Consider the following 17,987-nt stretch of genomic DNA (forward strand, 5'->3'; position numbering starts at 1 on the left):
ACCCAGATAATCACACAGAAACTCTATTAATGACAACACTGTTTGGCCTGTTAGCTCAGGCTTCTTATTAACTAACTCTTAATCTTAAATTAACCCATTTCTATTCATCTGCGTATCACATGATACCGGTAGGCCACAGCCTAAAGGTTCTGGGCGTCTGTCTCCTTTGTCAGCTACATAGCATCTCCCTGACTCCGCCTCCTTTCTCTCTAGATCTCTGTTTGGATTTCCCACCTGGCTTTGCTCTGCTAAGCCATTGGCTCAAACAACTTTATTCATTAACCAATAAAAGCATCACATATACAGAAGGACATCCCACATCAGCTTGGGACCCCAGCCTGTTGAATAGTGGCCCCGAGAATTTACATGGGTAAATTCTGCCACTTGAATAAATCTAATTAGATAATCCTTCACAGGCATCCCCAATGTGCTCTAGGTGACTGTGGAGCCTGTGAGGTGGACAGTATTCCCACAGAGGCCCTCCTGTGGGCAGTCACTGCAGGACTTGGCCCTGGTAAAGGCCTCCATCAGATCTGCATGTTCTTCCTTGGTAATCCACCTGATTTGGCTCCACGCTGATTTAGAGGCACTGAGCAGTCATCTCCATCCTGAGGAGGTCGGGAGGTGTGGTGTGTGGTGCCACCACCTACCACTCACACTTCGTTAGGACTGATGAGTATAGGAACAGCGCTTCCTGAGCATGACAGCGCACATCCATCAGTCAGGAGTCTAGGAGGCTAGAGCAGGAGGCTTTGGAAGCTGGAACCAATTTCACCCGTGTGAGATGTGTCTGGCTCCAAACCCAGAAGCTTTTCATGCAGCCTACTGTAGCTGAGGAAGATCTTGAAGTGTGGGTTGTGGGTGTAAGTGTGTACAGGTGTGTGTACACCAGGCCCGTAATGGCCACCCCATGCATGTGGAGGTCAGAGAATAGCTTCTGTGAGTCACTCACCTCGTTCCCCTGTGCACTGAAGGCAGGTCATCAGGCCCGTGTGGGAAAGTGCTTTTACTCACTGGGCTACCTTTTATGCCCGACCTTGAACTTCTAATCTTCCTGCCTCCAACTCCCGAGTGCTTAGTTTACAGGTGTTAGTGGTGCTGGGAATTGACCCCAAGCCTGTACGTGTACGAGGTGCACATGCCACCTACTGAGTTATATCGCCGGCTGAAACATGCATACAAGCACAACTCTTAGACTGTCATTGTACCTATTGTGGGGTGACTGATAACAGGCGGGGTTATTTTTTGGAGTTCTCCTGAGTCCTGCCTAACAGGGCCACTGGTGTCCCATCACCTCTTCCCTAGTGACAGGGGAAAAACTTAGAGTTGTCTTAGAACCTGGCCCACAGTGCTAAAGGACCCCAAGTTGAGCCCCAGATTCCCTTCCTGCTCTGAGGACTGTAGAGTCTGAAGCCAGGGCTGCCTCTCTGCCAGTGGGACCTGGCACACTGGTCACTCCAAATGCAGCAATGGGTCCTTACTGACCAAAAGACATCAGGCCCTGAAGGAATGCATGGAGTGGAGGGGGGGCACAGCTTCACTCGCAGAAGCCTCACGCAGGGCCGTGTGGTTGAGGGTCTCTCTCTTTTGCCTCTCTTATCTGTAAAGTCCTTGTGCCCAGCACCAGGCACTGAGAACACCTGACATCAGGACACCGTGTGACAGGGGAGAAGGAAAGAAACATTGCACAAGAAGAGCAAACAGCTCCTGTGTGTGGAAATGGTCAGACGCTGACTGGGGGCGGGGCGGGGAGGTCCGGGAAAGGCGTCCTGTCCTGCAGTCCCAGGGCTGATCCTGAGTAAAGGTCTCAGGGGCGGGAACAGTTAAGGTAGAGGCTTAAGGTAGAGGCCAGAATGAGGAAACCAACCGCAGGGTGGCTTTATTTTTGAGACAAGGTCTCCTATAGTCCATGCTGGCCTTGAACCTTGTAGAGGGAGGCGGCCTTGAATGGACTCACCTGCCTCCGTCCCCACCCTGCAATGCTGGGTTCTAAGCACCTTCCACCACACCCTTTTTTAACGTGGTGCACCTTCCCTTACATCCCCAGCCCGTTGGTTGATGCTGAGGTAGGCTCCCCGTGTAGATCTGGCCGGCCTGGACCTCACTCTGGAAATCAGGCAGTCCTTCTGCCTCTGTCTCCTGATGACTGGGACCTCAGCCATGTTCCAGCGGGACGTTTCTAACCACCTGGTCTCTTCAGAGGTTGATTCTGGATGGGGTGGTTCAGAGCTGCGGGGTCTGAGGAGTTTGAGGGGGCTCTGTATCAGCCCAGACCCTGGTTGTACTAGATCCTGGTTGAAGCCCCAAGGGAAATCACCCAGTCACAACACTGTTGTAGCACGCAGTCTGCAGAAGCCCCAGTGGGGAAAACCTCAACTAGCGCAAAGCAGGCTGCCGAGGCCTCTCGAAAGTGCCGAAAGTGCAGGCGCCTGGGTTTGCACTCTTGTCTTAGCTCTCTTGCTGCTTGCTAATAAGATATGCAAATGATCAGGGCTGTGAAATCCTAGACCCATTCCATCTTATGTTTAATTAGCATTTAATCTAATCTGGTTTTAATTTTTTTTCACACTGGCACCCTAATTAAATGTTAGGGTGTTAGTCTTAACAATTAAATTATATTGGCAAATAGAGTCTTCAGGAAACTTGACCTTTTTTGAAGTCAGAGCCCTCTCCAGCTAGATGCAGATATTAATTAGATTCTGCGAGATGCAGCTTCTAGGTCCATTGATGAACCCATTCAGCTCTTTTCCCGTGGTTATGGTCCTCGATTCCGCGAGGCACACACAGCCAGTGAACTGGCCCTGGCAGGCAGTGGGTCACAGCTGAAGGGGTTTGTCAAGAGCCTCCAGAGGGCCAAGTGAACTGACTGAGCCCCAGGACTTACACTTCAACAGGGGTGTTAACTTCGCGAAAGGGCTGGGGTGGGAGGCGGGGCTTAGGTCTCAAGTGCCCTTGAAGTGGCTTCTCCTCTCATTGACTCGAGCTAGTCCTTAGCTTGTGATTCTCAAGTGATGACCGCTGGGAAAGTTGGGACTTGAGTAAGTCACGTGGTGTCTAGATGTACCACTGTATTCCGTAGCCACATTTTGTGGGTGGGGTACAGAAACAGGAGGCGTTGCCAGCTGGGAGGGGGTTCAGAAGTTATTCCGGGTAAGGTTGAGAGGCCACAGACAGAACAATGCAGAGAACAGTTTTCCTAGTGAGGGAGCAGATTGGTGGCAGAAGAAACCCCAAAACATGACTTCGTGGCAGTTCCCAGACAGGCTTAAGGATGACCGAAGACAAAAGTCTTCTCCCCGCCACGTACCAGTGAAGGGCGGCACTTGAGCTCTGGGGTGGGACACAGAGTGTTTCTGAGAGAACTTGGAAGTCACAGCTCATGGAAGTTTCTCATTGGGCTGTGCCAGGCCCCAGCTTTACCCTTCGTTAGAAGGCCCACGTCTTCCTTCCTGGGACCAGTACCTCATATTATACATACGCTTGTGCCACTGGGTGCAAGTCTGTAGCACAGTTTTAAACCTCCACAGGCAAGCCCCGGAACGTTCACATAGCGGGGAGTGTGTTGTGTTTGCAGGCAGCCGTTCTACTCTTGGAGTCTCTGTGTGTGTCTGTCTGTCTGTCCGTGTCTGGCTGGCTACAGGAGCCAGGAGGCCAGGTCAAGACCATCAGACCTGGGGATGAAGGGGCGCCGCGTTTTGGTGAGGGACCTGCCAGGCATGTCTTTCTTTCTCTGTTCTCTAGATCTCTGTTGTCTGTTTCCATTCTTTAAGACAGAGGATAATTTGCAGGAATCTCTCCTTTTCCATGTGGGCATCAGTTCAGTTCACCAGGCTTGGCGGCAAGGTCCGATACCTGCCTGGCCGTTTCACTGCCCCCACTCTCTGCTGCCGTATCTGCTCGCTGCCCTAACCTGTGAAACCGGCCTCTCTGAGGCAGCATGAAGACTTCACCCTCTCACCTCTGCCAGGTTTTCCGGACAGACTTGATCACAGCCATGAAGATCCCAGATTCGTACCAGCTCAGCCCGGATGACTACTATATTCTGGCGGACCCGTGGCGACAAGAATGGGAGAAAGGTGTGCAGGTACCTGCTGGAGCGGAGGCCATTCCAGAGCCTGTGGTGAGGTGAGCCAGGTAGCCAGGCTAGGACCATCGGGGCAGGGCAGGAAGGGGAGGCTGGTTTAGGTAAGAGACATACCTGTTCTGGGATTCCTTCTCAGCCTGTCTCTTAGTGGTTAATTTTCTTGCCAGATAAAAATAACAACAGCATATACACTGGTTCAGAAATACTGGTAGGGTTACCTTTGAGGCTTTGGGCTTGAAGTCACCTCTGAAGCCAGATTACCTTGGTCCAAATTGCCTTTTACCTTCAGTAGGACCTTGAACCAGAAATATAATCTTTCTGGGCCTCGTTTTTCTTGCTTCTGAATAAGGGTGAAGGCTGCTTTCCTTGTGGTTGGAGGAGGTGTGGTAAACAGTGCATTGCAGATGTTACAGATACGGCTAGGATTCGAACGTCACCATTCTACACAGCAGGCAGAGCGGGCCAGGCAAATCTCCAGACTTTGACCATCCCTTACATGAGAATAGGCCATGCCTAAAATTGTTCTAAGTCATTACCCGTTAAAACAGCTCTTACAGGGAGGAGCCTGGTGCCCATTACCCAGTAGGGGCCTAGGAAGCACTCGCTGGTGTCACCTGCTGAGAAGTCTGTCCTGTAGGGCTGGGTTAGAGTTCTCTAGGGCTTCATAACCTGCTGGTCTTGTGGGCAGAGACTGTTGCCCGGGTGTAACCACAAATGGTTTTGCCTTAAACTACAGACTATGCTGCAGAGCTTCATTCTGAACCTGAGGGGACTGGTGGCCTGGCCTCCTTGTCCCACCAGCTAACCTGAGTTGGGCGGTTTCTGTGAGTGCCCCTTCCTGGTGTTGGCAGCTTCCTGGCTTTTGAGAGATGAAGCTGGGGGCACAGGTCACAGCTGTCCGTTCCTTTGACGTTGACACCATTGCTTCCTGGCAACCACATCTATGAAGAGCTTGCTTCATGCAAGCCCTGTGCTAGGACTGCAGGCAGTGGAGAAGCAGACCAACTCTAAAGGAATGGATGTGGGAAGGCCTTTCCTCCAGTGACGTGAACTAGTCTAGGGCTCTCCAGTGTCGGGAAGCTTGGGCCCATCTGGAGTGCCTGGGAGTATACAATGGGTGGTTGGGTGGGTTCGTGGAGAGGTGGGCGGGCGGACAGATGGACAGACAGATGGATGGATGGATGAGTAGGTGAGTGGACGGATGGATGGACGGACAGGTGGGTGGGTGGGCGGGTGGGTGGATGATGAATCAATCCATTATTACTATCTTCATCCCTTCTGGGGCCTGCAACACGGGCCAAGAGTGTAGTAAATTTCATGCCCTGACCTTTTCAGTCAGGAGAACCATGGCCCGACTTCTCGGGGGCAGTCTGCTCCTCCGTGAAACTGGGATGATATCAATACCAGTGGCCACCTAATGATGTGGGACTCAGGATTGCATGAGAATTCTCACACCAGCTTGTCATCTTATGTGCCAAGGCCAGGGGAATGAAGAGGGACAGGCTAGCTGCTCAAACAGAGAAGCAAGTCCTGATTGGAGTCACCCGGGAGTGTGACCTCTGCACCTGATGTCAATGACAGGTGCTTCTGGGAATGTCTGCTGGCATCACTGTTTATTATGGTTGCTTCTCCCCCCTCCCCCCCTTGGCTTGGCTTCATTCGGTCTCTGTGTGGGAAATTTTATCTGATGCCATGGAGGGGGGCCTTGCTGTCCTGATCTCCTGGTGTCCGGTCCTAGCTTCCTTCATCTGATTTGGTTGGTGTAGCCCGCTTTTTTTTTCATGATACGTGGTCTCATATGCCCAGGCCAGTCTTGAACTTAGTATATATCCAAGGATATAGTACACCCACAGCATTCTGTTTGGGGGGCGTGGGGGGGAAGAAAGATTTATTTATTTTTGTTTTATGGGTATGTGTGTATGCCCTCAGAGGCCAGAAGAAGATGTTGGATCCTCTTGGAATTAAGAGTTACAGATGGGGGTCTGGAAAGATGGCTCTGTGGTTAGAGCACCTCCTGTTCTTCCACCCACCTGGCAGCTCACAACTGTCCGAAGATCCAGTTGCAGGGGATCTGACACCTTTACAACAATGCACATAAAATAAAGTTAAATAAAAATATTTTTTAAAAAAAGAGTTACAGATGGTATAGCCACCATGTGGGTGCTGTGAATTGAACCTGGGTCCCTTGAAAGAGTGGTCACTGCTCTTAACCCCTGAGCCGTCTCTCCAGCCCCGATTCTCACAGCCGTGCTGGGCTGACAGGAGTGATATTCACAGCCTCCCCATACTCAGGGAAGATGTACTGAGGTAGGCAAATGTGTCCTCAGGTGAACCAGTCTCCCCACGATCAGTGCTACCACCTGCCTGGGTGCCTCCCTGCTCACTGCACAGCCCCCTGCAAGCCTTTGTGACAACTCCCTTGGGGGACACTGAGAGCCTCCCAAGTCAAGCCTCTCCCCATCATTTGGTGATCACATTTATAGGGTAGATACAGTACTGTCCCCATTTTATAGATGAGGAAGTTGGGAAATTCTGGGGAATTTCCTATGGGGCCTAGTAGGCCACCGGGCCAGGAAATGACAGACCACAGTGACAAACCCTGGGCTGTCCCTTGTCCCTGCGAGGCCTAGAGTGAGAGCGAGAAGCATAGCCTGGTGGCTCTCGCCCATATACGTCCCAGCCGACTCTCCGCCCCTTCTAAACAGTCCATTGGGCAGTTCTGCCCACCTCGTGGACTAAAATCTGCCGCTGAGGGTTTGCGCTGGCCCTTTAGACTTGGTCCAGGGCAAACGTGACCTCTAGTGTCTGTCTGATTCTCTGGGCTAGAGTCTTTGCTCTCCCCTGTGGCTCTTAGCACTTTCTTCCATCCCGTCCAGCCCATGTCTACCGGCTGTGTCTGAGGGTGAGGCCTTGGCTTAGGGTCAGGTCAGTCCATGACTGGTAGGAGATGCTCTTTCTCGTGTGTGTCCCTCAGCCCTGGCTCCCCAGGTGGCACCGGTGAAGCAGGCAGGTGTGATTGGTGTGTGTTATGCAGTAGGTGGCTATTTGGATAAAGATGCTGAGATGCTTGATTAAGCGTGTGCTTCAGGCACACACAAAGCTGGAGTGTGACCGAATGCTAGACTGTGTTTTTAAGAGACGTTCATTTGGAGCGACAGTTTCTTGGGAAAGGCAGCATTTGGTTAGACTGAGGGCATAGTGTTGGCTTCTATTTGGAATCATCTACTTGGTGTAGGAGGAGGGTCCTGCCGTCATTGGTACTTAAGCCTCTCATGAGGGCTTCTGAAGTGGGATGGTGGTGCTGACTCTTAACTTTTGGCCCCTTCCCTGTCCCTGGTCCTAATGACCTCTAAGCCTGCAGTCTTCCCCCTGCTTGCACCCCTGCCTCTCTGTGCCTAGCATCCTTCCTGTCCCCTTGCTGACACTAGGGCATTTCCTGAAGCCAGGGGCCCTCCCTGAAACTCAGTCCTGTCCCCATGCCATCTTACCCAGCCTGAGCTGAGTCACAGCCCTTGGCAAGCCCTGCCTCCGACCCCAGGAGGCCTCCTGGGCAAGTGTGAGGCCTCTCAGGCCTGGCAGGGCTGGCCAGATGGAGGCCAGGCTCCAGACAATAACCATGGCAACCAGTGGGGTATGGGAAGGGCTGGCATCTTGAACTGGCCTCAAAATCTGATGGGTAGCACACAGATGCGTGAAGAGGACCCCACCCATCTGAGGCGAAATGCCCTTTCCCATTTCGGGAGGAGAGGGATGGTTGACATCTAGAGATCTTAACACATTCATTCTCTCTCTCTCTCTCTCTCTCTCTCTCTCTCTCTCTCTCTCTCTCACTCACTCACACACACACACACACACACACATACCAGCCCACCTCCCTTGCTGCCCAGCACTTTGCCAAGTGCTTTCTTTTTTTTACCAAGTACCTAAGGTAGATTGTGTTAGTGGGATTCTGTTTGGGGACCCAGTCAGATGGAGCTTTGGTGCCTGTAACAGGTCCCTGACCCGGAGGCAAAGCTGATCTGGGGTGGGATCTGAAACGGTGTTGCGAGTTTGGTTGTTTAGGGAGGCAGGCTGAAGCAGTAAGAAGCAGGATGCCTATGTGGTCCCTGGGGAGGGTCAAGGTGTGTGGCTAGCATTTCACTGTGACCTTCAATCCAGAAAGCCCTTTCCTGGGCTGTACAGTGGAACCGTACAGAGATTCAACTTCTCAGAAAAGCAGACAAACTCATTTTAACTTAAGACCATGACACCTCCAGGCTGTTGGTGAGGAGGGGCTGGGCGTTATGAAGATATGGAGACAGTCTTTGGTCCTAGCCTGGAAAAGTATGCCAAAATGTCTAGAGTCCAGTTGGCTCTATCTCACTTGTCCCCAAGTAGTTGGCACAAGGCATTGCCCAGGATGGCACTTGGGAGGCCCGGAGCCCCAGGCAGGGACTGGTCCAGGGTGGGATTAGCCCTGACTTGGCAGGGCAGATGTCATTCCCACATGGACCTCACTCTGCTTTATGGCCCTTAGGGTCTGCTATTCCTGTAGATGCATAGTTAATGGAGTCTATAAGGCAGACTGGCAACATAGAAAGAAATGGAAAGAGGGGATGGATACAAGGGGCGGGCCTCGTGGGGCATCAACATCTCATGTCTTCCCTGGGGTCCCCAGTTCCTCAGCCAGGTTGACTGAGGAGAACCAGCTAAGGCCCTTCCCTTTACCGCTCCCTCTCTTGGCTTCACAGGCTCCTCCCACCACTGAAAGGTCCCCCTACACAGGTGTCCCCAGACAACCCCACACTTGGTGAGGGTACCCATCCTGACTGGCCAGGAGGCAGCCGCTACGACCTGGATGAGATCGATGCTTACTGGTTGGAACTCCTCAACTCAGAACTCAAGGAGATGGGTAGGTGATCCTTCCGCACCGGGTGTATGACTGCAGCCGGCAGGGATCGTCTTCTTCCCAGCCCTGGATAGCGTCTACACCTCCAGAGAGGCAGTGGCTGTGACTGGGGGACATCCTTACAGCTTTACTGTGTGGTGTGTCTTTTGTTGTCTCTGTCTCCCAGGTATCTACAGTTGTCAGGCAGGGGTAAGAGTAAGAAGTAATTCACAGGGCTCAATGACACATGAAGTTAGCGTGCTGGTAGAAACAGTGTTAATGGGCGTGAAGCTTCCTGGATGATGCCCGTTGACATGTCCCCGGGGAAGATCAGCCTGGCCACAGATAATATACACACAGTGTAAGGAGTGGATCTCTCATGAAGCCAGCTGCATCCCACAGACACCCTTTATTGTTCCCATACAGTGGGAGGGAGTGGTCACGGGCCCTCCGAGTAGACAGTGAAGCAGCCGTGATGGGCAGGAACCTTTGGGATTGGATGGTCCATTTGTCCTTGATAGAGCTGAGGCCCCGGTCATACTGTAGGTGGCTGGACGGAGCCTTCTCCCTAACACCACGGATACCTTTGCCCTGATTGCCGCAAAGCCTGCTAAACTGCTAATGGTGTCCTCTGCTGTCCCGCCTGCAGAGAGGCCCGAGCTGGATGAGCTCACACTAGAGCGCGTCCTTGAGGAGCTGGAGACATTGTGCCACCAGAATATGGCCCAGGCCATTGAGACACAGGAGGGGCTGGGCATCGAGTACGATGAGGACGTTGTCTGTGACGTGTGCCGCTCCCCTGAAGGCGAGGACGGCAACGAGATGGTCTTCTGTGACAAGTGCAACGTCTGTGTGCACCAGGTGGGTGGACCCTATCGCCCTCTCCCTTACCATACGCACGCACACTGCCTAAGCCCTGATGACACTGGTTGAGTTGGTTATAGGAGCATGCGCAGTGTGGACCAAGAGCCCTAAGGAGGACTAGAGACAGAGAAGTTAGTAATACAAATGCCTGGCAGTACCTGGGACATCCGGGGCCTCCTTGGCTCAGTCCTGCTAGCCAGACCTAAGCAAGTGTCCTTTGGGGAGTCTGTCTTCTCTGTGTCTTTCTCGGGTCTTCCCCTCAGAAAACTGTCCCCAGCTCCTCACATCCTGACCTTGCAGAGGGGCAGTGGCATCAGGTAGTGATGGAGAGAGCGCCAAGCTGCCTGATTTCTGCATGGTTCTGCCTCACAGCTCAGGAGGCTCAGGGGAAAGTTCCTGGCTTCTCTGGGGGCTCTGTTTCGTAAACTGTAAACAAATGGGAACAGTCAGAGCAGAGTTGCAAGTATGACCTTCTGGAAGGGTGTTTGCCTGATACTCATCCCCAGCACTACCCCAGGCGCCCCCCAAAAAAGCAAATTGTTTGTGGTACGTTATTTGCTTAGTGAAAGATAATAGGGCTAAGCTTGTGAGGTGGCTCAGTGGGTAAAGAGACTTGTTTGGAAGCTTGGTGACATGAATTCAGTACCCATGTAAGGTGGAAGGATTGAACCGACTCACAAAACTGTCCTTCGGCCGTCACATGTAGCCTGTGGCCTGCCATATTCTGTCCCCTATAAATTAGGAAATACATACAGTACAACCATACTAGAGTGTTTCTTACCGTTGTAACAGAGCAAGCCTTTCTTTTCCTTTAAAACTTTTCTTTTCTCTTTAAAACTTTTCCTTTTCTTTTCTTTTTTTTGGGAGGGTGGGTGGGTAGGTGTGTGTGTGTGTGTGTGTGTTTTGTATCGGTGGGTCCCTGTGGAGGCCAGAGGCAGCCAGTCTCTCTGGAGCTAGAGTTAAAGGTGGTTGTGAGCTATCTGATGTGGGTATTGGGAACTGAACTCAGGGCCACTGAAAGAGCCGCAAATGCTCTTAACTGCCAAGCCATCTCCCCAGTCCACAGTTACCCTTTCTTTATTTCTTAAAAATCGTTTTATTATTGTATGTATAGGGTGTTTTGCTTCATATATGTGAGTGAATTAGGTGTGTGCCTCTTGTGGGATGTTTTACTCTTTTGGTTTTTTTGGGGCACCCGTCACCCAACTCCCAAGTAAATCACACACATGGAGGCTTATTATTACTTATAAATGTCCGGCCTTAGCTTGGCTTGTTCCTTGCCAGCTGTTCTTAAATTATCCCGCCGACCTTTTGCCTCTGGGCTTTGACCTTTCTCTATTCTGTATTCCTTTCTTTACTTCTTGCTCCATGGCTTGCTGTGTAGCTGGGTGGCTGCCCCCGGTGTCTTTGTTTCCTTGTGTTTTTGTTTTTCTCTCTTTATACTCTCTGCCTGCCAGCCCCGCCTGACCTTGCTCCTGCCTTGCTATTGGCCGTTCATCTCTTTATTAGGACTATCAGGTGTTTTAGATAGACACAGCAACACAAATTCACAGAGTTAAACAAATGCAGAGAAAGTTAGTCACACACCTCAAAATAATATTCCCCAACGTGTACCTTAGTCCCAGGGAAGCCAGAGGAGGACATTGAACCCCTGGAATTGGAGTTAAATGTGCTTGTCAGTCACAATGTGGGTGCTAGAAACTGAATTTGGATCCTCTGCAAGAGCAGCAAACCCTCTTAACTGCTGAGCCATCTCTCCAACCTGTAGATCCCCTTTCTCAATCTCAGGTCCTGAGGTCTAGGTCCTTTGTATCTGTAGCCTTGTTCCCAGATTTGTAGCCAGGGGACTCACTCTGGCCCCAACTTTGAGGTACATGTACCCACTACAGCTGAACTAGACAGATCCTGGGGAGCAGGGACTTGAGCTACGCAGCAGCTCCTGGGTCCATGTGTCTCTCCTACACTGTGGCATAACAGGAGAAGTGGGGAGTGGTCAATTTAGGAAGCAGTTGAGGTTTTCCCTATAGCCCATGCTGGCTAGGAACTTGTGGCTACACGGGTCTTCAGCAGAGAGCAGCCCCCATCTTTTTACCAGAGCATGAGTACACCCTCAGGTACGCTCTGCTACCCATTGTTGCCTGGAGACAGAGCTGGCACCACTGGCAAGTTACTGACCAGACATAGCCAGTTTGCCAATGCCCCTGACCCATGACCACCTGCTCTCTTCCCAGGCATGCTACGGGATCCTCAAGGTGCCTACGGGCAGCTGGCTGTGCCGGACATGTGCCCTGGGAGTCCAGCCCAAGTGCCTGCTCTGCCCCAAGCGAGGAGGAGCCTTGAAGCCCACCAGAAGTGGGACCAAGTGGGTGCACGTTAGCTGTGCCCTGTGGATTCCTGAGGTGTGTAAGCATGGGAGCTAGAAGATTTCAGCAAATAGAACATGGGGAAGGGGTGTGGAGAGCTCGGGATGGACCTGGCAGAATTTAGGTGAGCGTATAGGAAAAGAAAGGGCTGCTGGGCTCCCGTGAAGACTCAGTGACAGGTTTGGGAATAACCAGGAATACTGTCTGTGGACCTGGTCATAGGTTAGGTGCAATGTCTACTGGGAAGTCAAGTGACTAGCTACTGGACATTCAGGAGGGATGATTTGAGGTCCAGACTCCAGTCAAACAGGAAGGACTCAGATTATGAGATCCATCGAAAGAAGGCTTTGGTTAAAATCAGAGTGAACCCAGACTTGTTGGCATATGCCTGCAAATCCAGCACTTGGAAGATGGAGGTGGAAGGTGATGGGCTCAAGATTATCAGCTAGCTGCATCTTGAGTTTGATGCTCACCTGGGTTATATGACGTCCTGTCTCAAAACCAAGCAGGGGTACACAAATAATCTCCTGGCCTAGAGGGTAACAGCCGGGAGTCAGGTAGTGGGTGGGCCTGCCCTCTGACTGGGATTGGGGTGCAGAGGCTGGGGTCACGTGGGAGGGCCTTGGACATCAGTCCGGGTCCACAGTAACCATCCATTTCTTTAACACGAGAGATGCTAAAATCCACAAGGATTTTGGTCAGCTCTTTTGTATTGCAACACCTGTCCATTGCTGACGGTACCTAGTAGCAAGCTAGGAGACCCTGTTAGCACGTGGTTCTTCCTTTCCTGGTTCTCAGTCCAGAGGTTCCAAACCACTGAGGTCCACCTTGCCATTCTTGGGGTAGTGGTTGTTTGTGTCAGATTTGCATCTGGAAGCCAGGACTGCTGCTCAGTGCCCTCTCTCCTGGTTATAACAGAGACAGACTGACCTATTAAGAACCCCATCATCGGGGGCTTGTGAGAGGGCTTAGCAGGTGCTTGTTGCCAAGCCTGACGGCCTGAGTTCAATCCCCGGGACCTACATGGGGAAGGAGAGGACTGACTCCTGCAAGTTGTCCACTGACCTCCACACCTGTGCTGGGTCATGAACATACACAGACACGCATGTACCTGTCTCAGAGCCTGCTCTCCCAGGGACATACTTCTAGCCAGCTACACTCTTACACATACACACTCTGGGGCTAGATCCAAGTGAGCCAGCGTAGGGAACCCAGACCTCAAACTCTGCCCGTGTCGACTAAGGGAGGACTTGGGACCTGGGAGCTCAACCACGGCTCTGTCTGCACACTATCTGGCTACAGCAGACAGCTTCCCACGAGGCACTGATGCAGCTCCATGTATTCTGCCCAGGTCAGCATTGGCTGTCCAGAGAAGATGGAGCCCATTACCAAGATCTCACATATTCCAGCCAGCCGCTGGGCCCTGTCCTGCAGCCTCTGCAAAGAGTGCACGGGCACCTGCATCCAGGTATGTGGTCTTCTTCCTGCTACCCCAAGCCAACGTCTTACATCAGACAGATGTGCCTAGGGGAACTAAGGCCCCAGTTGTTACCACCGCTTGTCCCCTGTGGCTGCACCACTGATGGGCCTGAGAGGCTCGGTGCTGGGGCCATGCTTGGTTCTTCGCCCATCAGGAAAGGACATCTCCTATGTCCCCAGGCTTCCAAGGAATAGGGACAGACCCCACCTGTGGAATGCTAAGAACTTTGCTTTCCCTGCGAGAGCAAGTGTCTCTGGACTTGAAGAATACATTGGCCTTTCAGACTGCAGCCCTGACGTATGAGAGGAGTGGAAATCTAGATTTCTCTCCAGCTCAGCAAATGGGCCTTCCTGACAAAAGACAGGCTTACTGGTCTACCTGTGATGATGGCTCTCTTCTTGGTGATCATTAGGATAACCCAAGGTTTTCAAAACACAAAGGCAAGCCTCACAGTTCTGATCCAGATGTGGAGGGAGCTGTGGATTTGCTTTTCTCACAAAGCAGGGGTTGCGGTGCTTCTGGTCTCTGCTGTGGGGGTGGAAGGCCTCCTTTATCCCTCTCATCTCCCCCAGGAACCCTGAAAATAGGCCTCCACCCCATTTATCAGCCCTCCAGAAGGACTCTGGACACTGTGACAGTGGTACCTACGTTGGGTATACTCTTGAAGAACTGGTTCCAGTGGTCCAGTCTCCATCCAAGGCTGGGAGGCGTGGTCCATCCACCCTTTGACTGTTTGGACAAGAGAAGGGAGGGATCCAGCTGCTCCCAGAGAGCAGAACTGGGGCAGACTCCTGACTTTGATGGCAATGTAATAAAGAAGGCCTCACCCTCTTCAGCATACATAAAGTAATTTTTCCCACAGCACACGGCATCTTGTCCCCAGGAGAGTCATCACCTTCTGGTTGTTGGCTCCCTCGGGGGTACCTGGGATTTGTTCCATTACCTTTCCAGCTGCCCCAGGGCTCCTGGGTTTTTCCTGCCAAAGCTCCTTCCACATTGAGATGTCGGAGCCCATGCCATTTTATGTAGGCTCTCCCCAGCACCCACCGTTGTTCCTGGGGCTCCTTTGATGCCTGACCCTGTTCTTCCCCCCTCTCCAGTGTTCCATGCCTTCCTGCATCACGGCGTTCCACGTCACGTGCGCCTTTGACCGAGGCCTGGAAATGCGGACTATATTAGCTGACAACGATGAGGTCAAGTTCAAGTCACTCTGCCAGGAGCACAGTGACGGGGGCCCTCGGAATGAGCCTACTCCTGAGCCCGTGGAACCCAGCCAGGCCGTCGAGGACCTGGAAAAGGTGACCCTACGCAAGCAGCGGCTGCAGCAGCTAGAAGAAAACTTCTATGAGCTGGTAGAGCCGGCAGAGGTGGCCGAACGGCTGGACCTGGCCGAAGCGCTGGTGGACTTCATCTACCAGTACTGGAAGCTGAAGAGGAGAGCCAATGCCAACCAACCACTGCTCACACCCAAGACCGACGAGGTGGACAACCTGGCCCAGCAGGAGCAGGATGTCCTCTATCGCCGCCTGAAGCTTTTTACCCATCTGAGGCAGGACCTGGAGAGGGTAAGTGGCCCCGGTGGGTCAGAGGCTTTGCCTAAGACCTTGGCTAAGATTCCATGTGCCCTGCCTGGAGCAGCCAGGGCTCGGGCAGGAAGGCTGCCAGGATTAGAAGACAATATGGGATGAGGGTGTTTCACAGACCGATTCTGCAGACTCTTGGTCTTTGACTCTGTCTGTCTGTCTGTCTGTCTGTCTGTCTGTCTGTCTCTCTCTCTCTCTCTCTCTCTCTCTCTCTCTCTCTCTCTCTCTCTCTCGGAGCAGGGGTTTGAGACAGGGCTGTGTAACAGCCCTGGCTGTCCTGGAACATGCTCTGTAGACCAGGCTGGCCTTGATCCCTGCCTCCTGAGTGCTGAGATTAAAGGCGTGTGCCACCACCACCCGGCTTCTGAGTCTCTCTTGTTCCAGCCTTTTCCCAGGCCTTGGTGAAGGTGGCCTATGGGGACAGGAGGGAAGGATTCTAGTAACCACTGCCTGTAGTCCCACTTCTGACTTCTGTGAAAGGTGACTAGGACCAGAGGAGTCAGTATTACCCGGGAAGTCTCTGTCTTGAGGCATTGAGAACTGGAATTGTCCAGTTACCAGGCAAGCTTGTCCTGGCTGGACCTGGGCGGGCAGGGACCTGGTGGCTGTGACTCCATGGACTGCCGGACAGAGAACAGGGAACAAGGTGACCCCCTAACATCAGACATTCCCCCACAGAGGTATTCCAGGCCTCGCCTGAGTGAGAGAGAGAGAGAGAGCTACAAACACGTCCGTCTTCATTCTAGGATACAGGATAGAGGTGTGGCTTGGGCCCTGGTGGTACCTGTGGGTCTGAGGGAGGTGAATACTCTGGATCCGTAGACGGGTCCTCTGAATTCCAGGAGCTGCTCTGGCGTTTCTTTTCTGAACGTTAAATTCTAGGGTTCAGAGAGCTGTAGAATCGTATCACGGTGTCCTTCATGGGCCCAGGTAACATGTCATCTCTTCCTGGGCTGTGTTAGGAGACAGTCCTGATTGGAAGCCTCAGAGGGACTCTGTTATTGACTGCTTTTCCTGTCTGTGCCTCAGTGAGCCGGTCTGTCAGATCTGTGCTGTGCTGTGCTGTGTGGAGTGGCTTTTCCTGTCTGTGCCTCAGTGAGCCTGTCTGTCAGATGGGTGCTGAGCTGTGTGGAGTGGCTTTTCCTGTCTGTGTCTCAGTGAGCTGGTCTGTCAGATGGGTGCTGAGCTGTGTGGAGTGACTTTTTCTGTCTGTGTCTCAGTGAGCCTGTCTGTCAGATGGGTGCTGAACTGTGTGGAGTGACTTTTTCTGTCTGTGTCTCAGTGAGCCGGTCTGTCAGATGGGTGCTGAGCTGTGTGGAGTGACTTTTTCTGTCTGTGTCTCAGTGAGCCTGTCTGTCAGATGGGTGCTGAGCTGTGTGGAGTGACTTTTCCTGTCTGTGCCTCAGTGAGCCTGTCTGTCAGATGGGTGCTGAGCTGTGTGGAGTGACTTTTCCTGTCTGTGCCTCAGTGAGCCTGTCTGTCAGATGGGTGCTGAGCTGTGTGGAGTGACTTTTCCTGTCTGTGTCTCAGTGAGCCCGTCTGTCAGATGGGTGCTGAGCTGTGTGGAGTGACTTTTCCTGTCTGTGCCTCAGTGAGCCCGTCTGTCAGATGGGTGCTGAGCTGTGTGGAGTGACTTTTCCTGTCTGTGTCTCAGTGAGCCCGTCTGTCAGATGGGTGCTGAGCTGTGTGGAGTAACAGTGATTGTCCTCGGCTTCCCCATTCGGCACATCTGCCCTGCCCTGGTGGCCGGAGAGGAACCTCACTGCCTGACAGCCACTAAGTCTGCCACCAGGTCAGGAGGCCGTGTGGTAAGAATCACATGTCCCTGGTTCAGCCAGGCCAGAGGGGAAAGCTGGTTGCATTGCAGCCTCTGTTTCCCAGGCAGTTCAGCCTGCTGTCACGAGGAGATCACAGCTCCTATGGAAGTTGTCCTGAGGCCTCTCCAAAGCCCCACCCCCAGGTCTCCAGGGTCATCACTGTCCCAGAGGACCTAGCAGATTTTACCTCATGGTCTGCGCTGGTCAGCCTGGGTATGGCCCCCACCTGACTTGACTTCCTGAGGAAGACCTTCCCTGCCCAGAAGGCAGGCTCAGCCGCTGGGGCTCAGGGGGGTGGGTGAACTGATAGGAAGCCTCAGTCTCCTTGGGCTGGAGCTTGACCTTGGATTTGGACTTCGAAAATGGGAATGGGAGTTGAGAAAAGCAATATTGGCTGTTAACAGTTGTGTAGATTTTCCTGAGCAAGTGTGTCCTCTTATCCCTTCAGCCTCCCACCCCGGTGTCAGCTGATACAGGGGCTACTGTCTGAGGCTGGCGAGGCCTACTATGCCGGCAAGCCTGACCAGTCAGGATCTAAAGGCTCAGGGCAGGTAGGGCGACCACAGATCGCTCCAAGGGCAGAGTGACACCTATCTGAGCATCTAAAGAAGAGGTGTGAGAACTTGGAAATACTTGGAACACTATGACAGCTCTTGGGGGCTTGTAACAGAAGCCCCTTTTCTAAACTGCTTCCCAGGGTCCTCAGAGCTGAACACAGCTATCAGATAGCGTTGACACCCAACCTTGGGCCCTCCCAGGACCACACGTTGGTGATTTAGACCAATGAAAATCAAGCAGGGGAGGGTGGTCTCTGCAGAGCCCCATGGTGGCAGTGGCCTGGCCAACAGGCCCAGTCTCCAAACATGGCCTAGAGCCAATAGCAGAGAGTGCCCCGCCTTTGCCTGGGCACCAGGCCAGCTCGGGCCTGC

The 17,987-nt window shown here is 52.7% G+C and overlaps 1 protein-coding gene across 3 annotated transcripts in view; it reads left to right on the forward strand.

The window, feature by feature from the left end:
- Jade2 (jade family PHD finger 2) overlaps positions 1 to 17,987 on the forward strand; it is a 50,161-nt gene that overhangs the window by 21,197 nt on the left and 10,977 nt on the right. For all 3 annotated transcript variants that reach the window (XM_075992703.1, XM_075992702.1, XM_075992704.1), the window contains exons 4-9: positions 3,968 to 4,125; positions 8,815 to 8,975; positions 9,601 to 9,812; positions 12,047 to 12,214; positions 13,530 to 13,646; positions 14,759 to 15,223. In XM_075992703.1, coding sequence (XP_075848818.1) covers positions 3,968 to 4,125; positions 8,815 to 8,975; positions 9,601 to 9,812; positions 12,047 to 12,214; positions 13,530 to 13,646; positions 14,759 to 15,223 — 1,281 coding nt within the window. The remainder of the gene's footprint in view (positions 1 to 3,967; positions 4,126 to 8,814; positions 8,976 to 9,600; positions 9,813 to 12,046; positions 12,215 to 13,529; positions 13,647 to 14,758; positions 15,224 to 17,987) is intronic.

The sequence above is a fragment of the Microtus pennsylvanicus genome, chromosome 11 (assembly GCF_037038515.1).
Source record: "Microtus pennsylvanicus isolate mMicPen1 chromosome 11, mMicPen1.hap1, whole genome shotgun sequence".
Classification (NCBI taxonomy): domain Eukaryota; kingdom Metazoa; phylum Chordata; class Mammalia; order Rodentia; family Cricetidae; genus Microtus; species Microtus pennsylvanicus.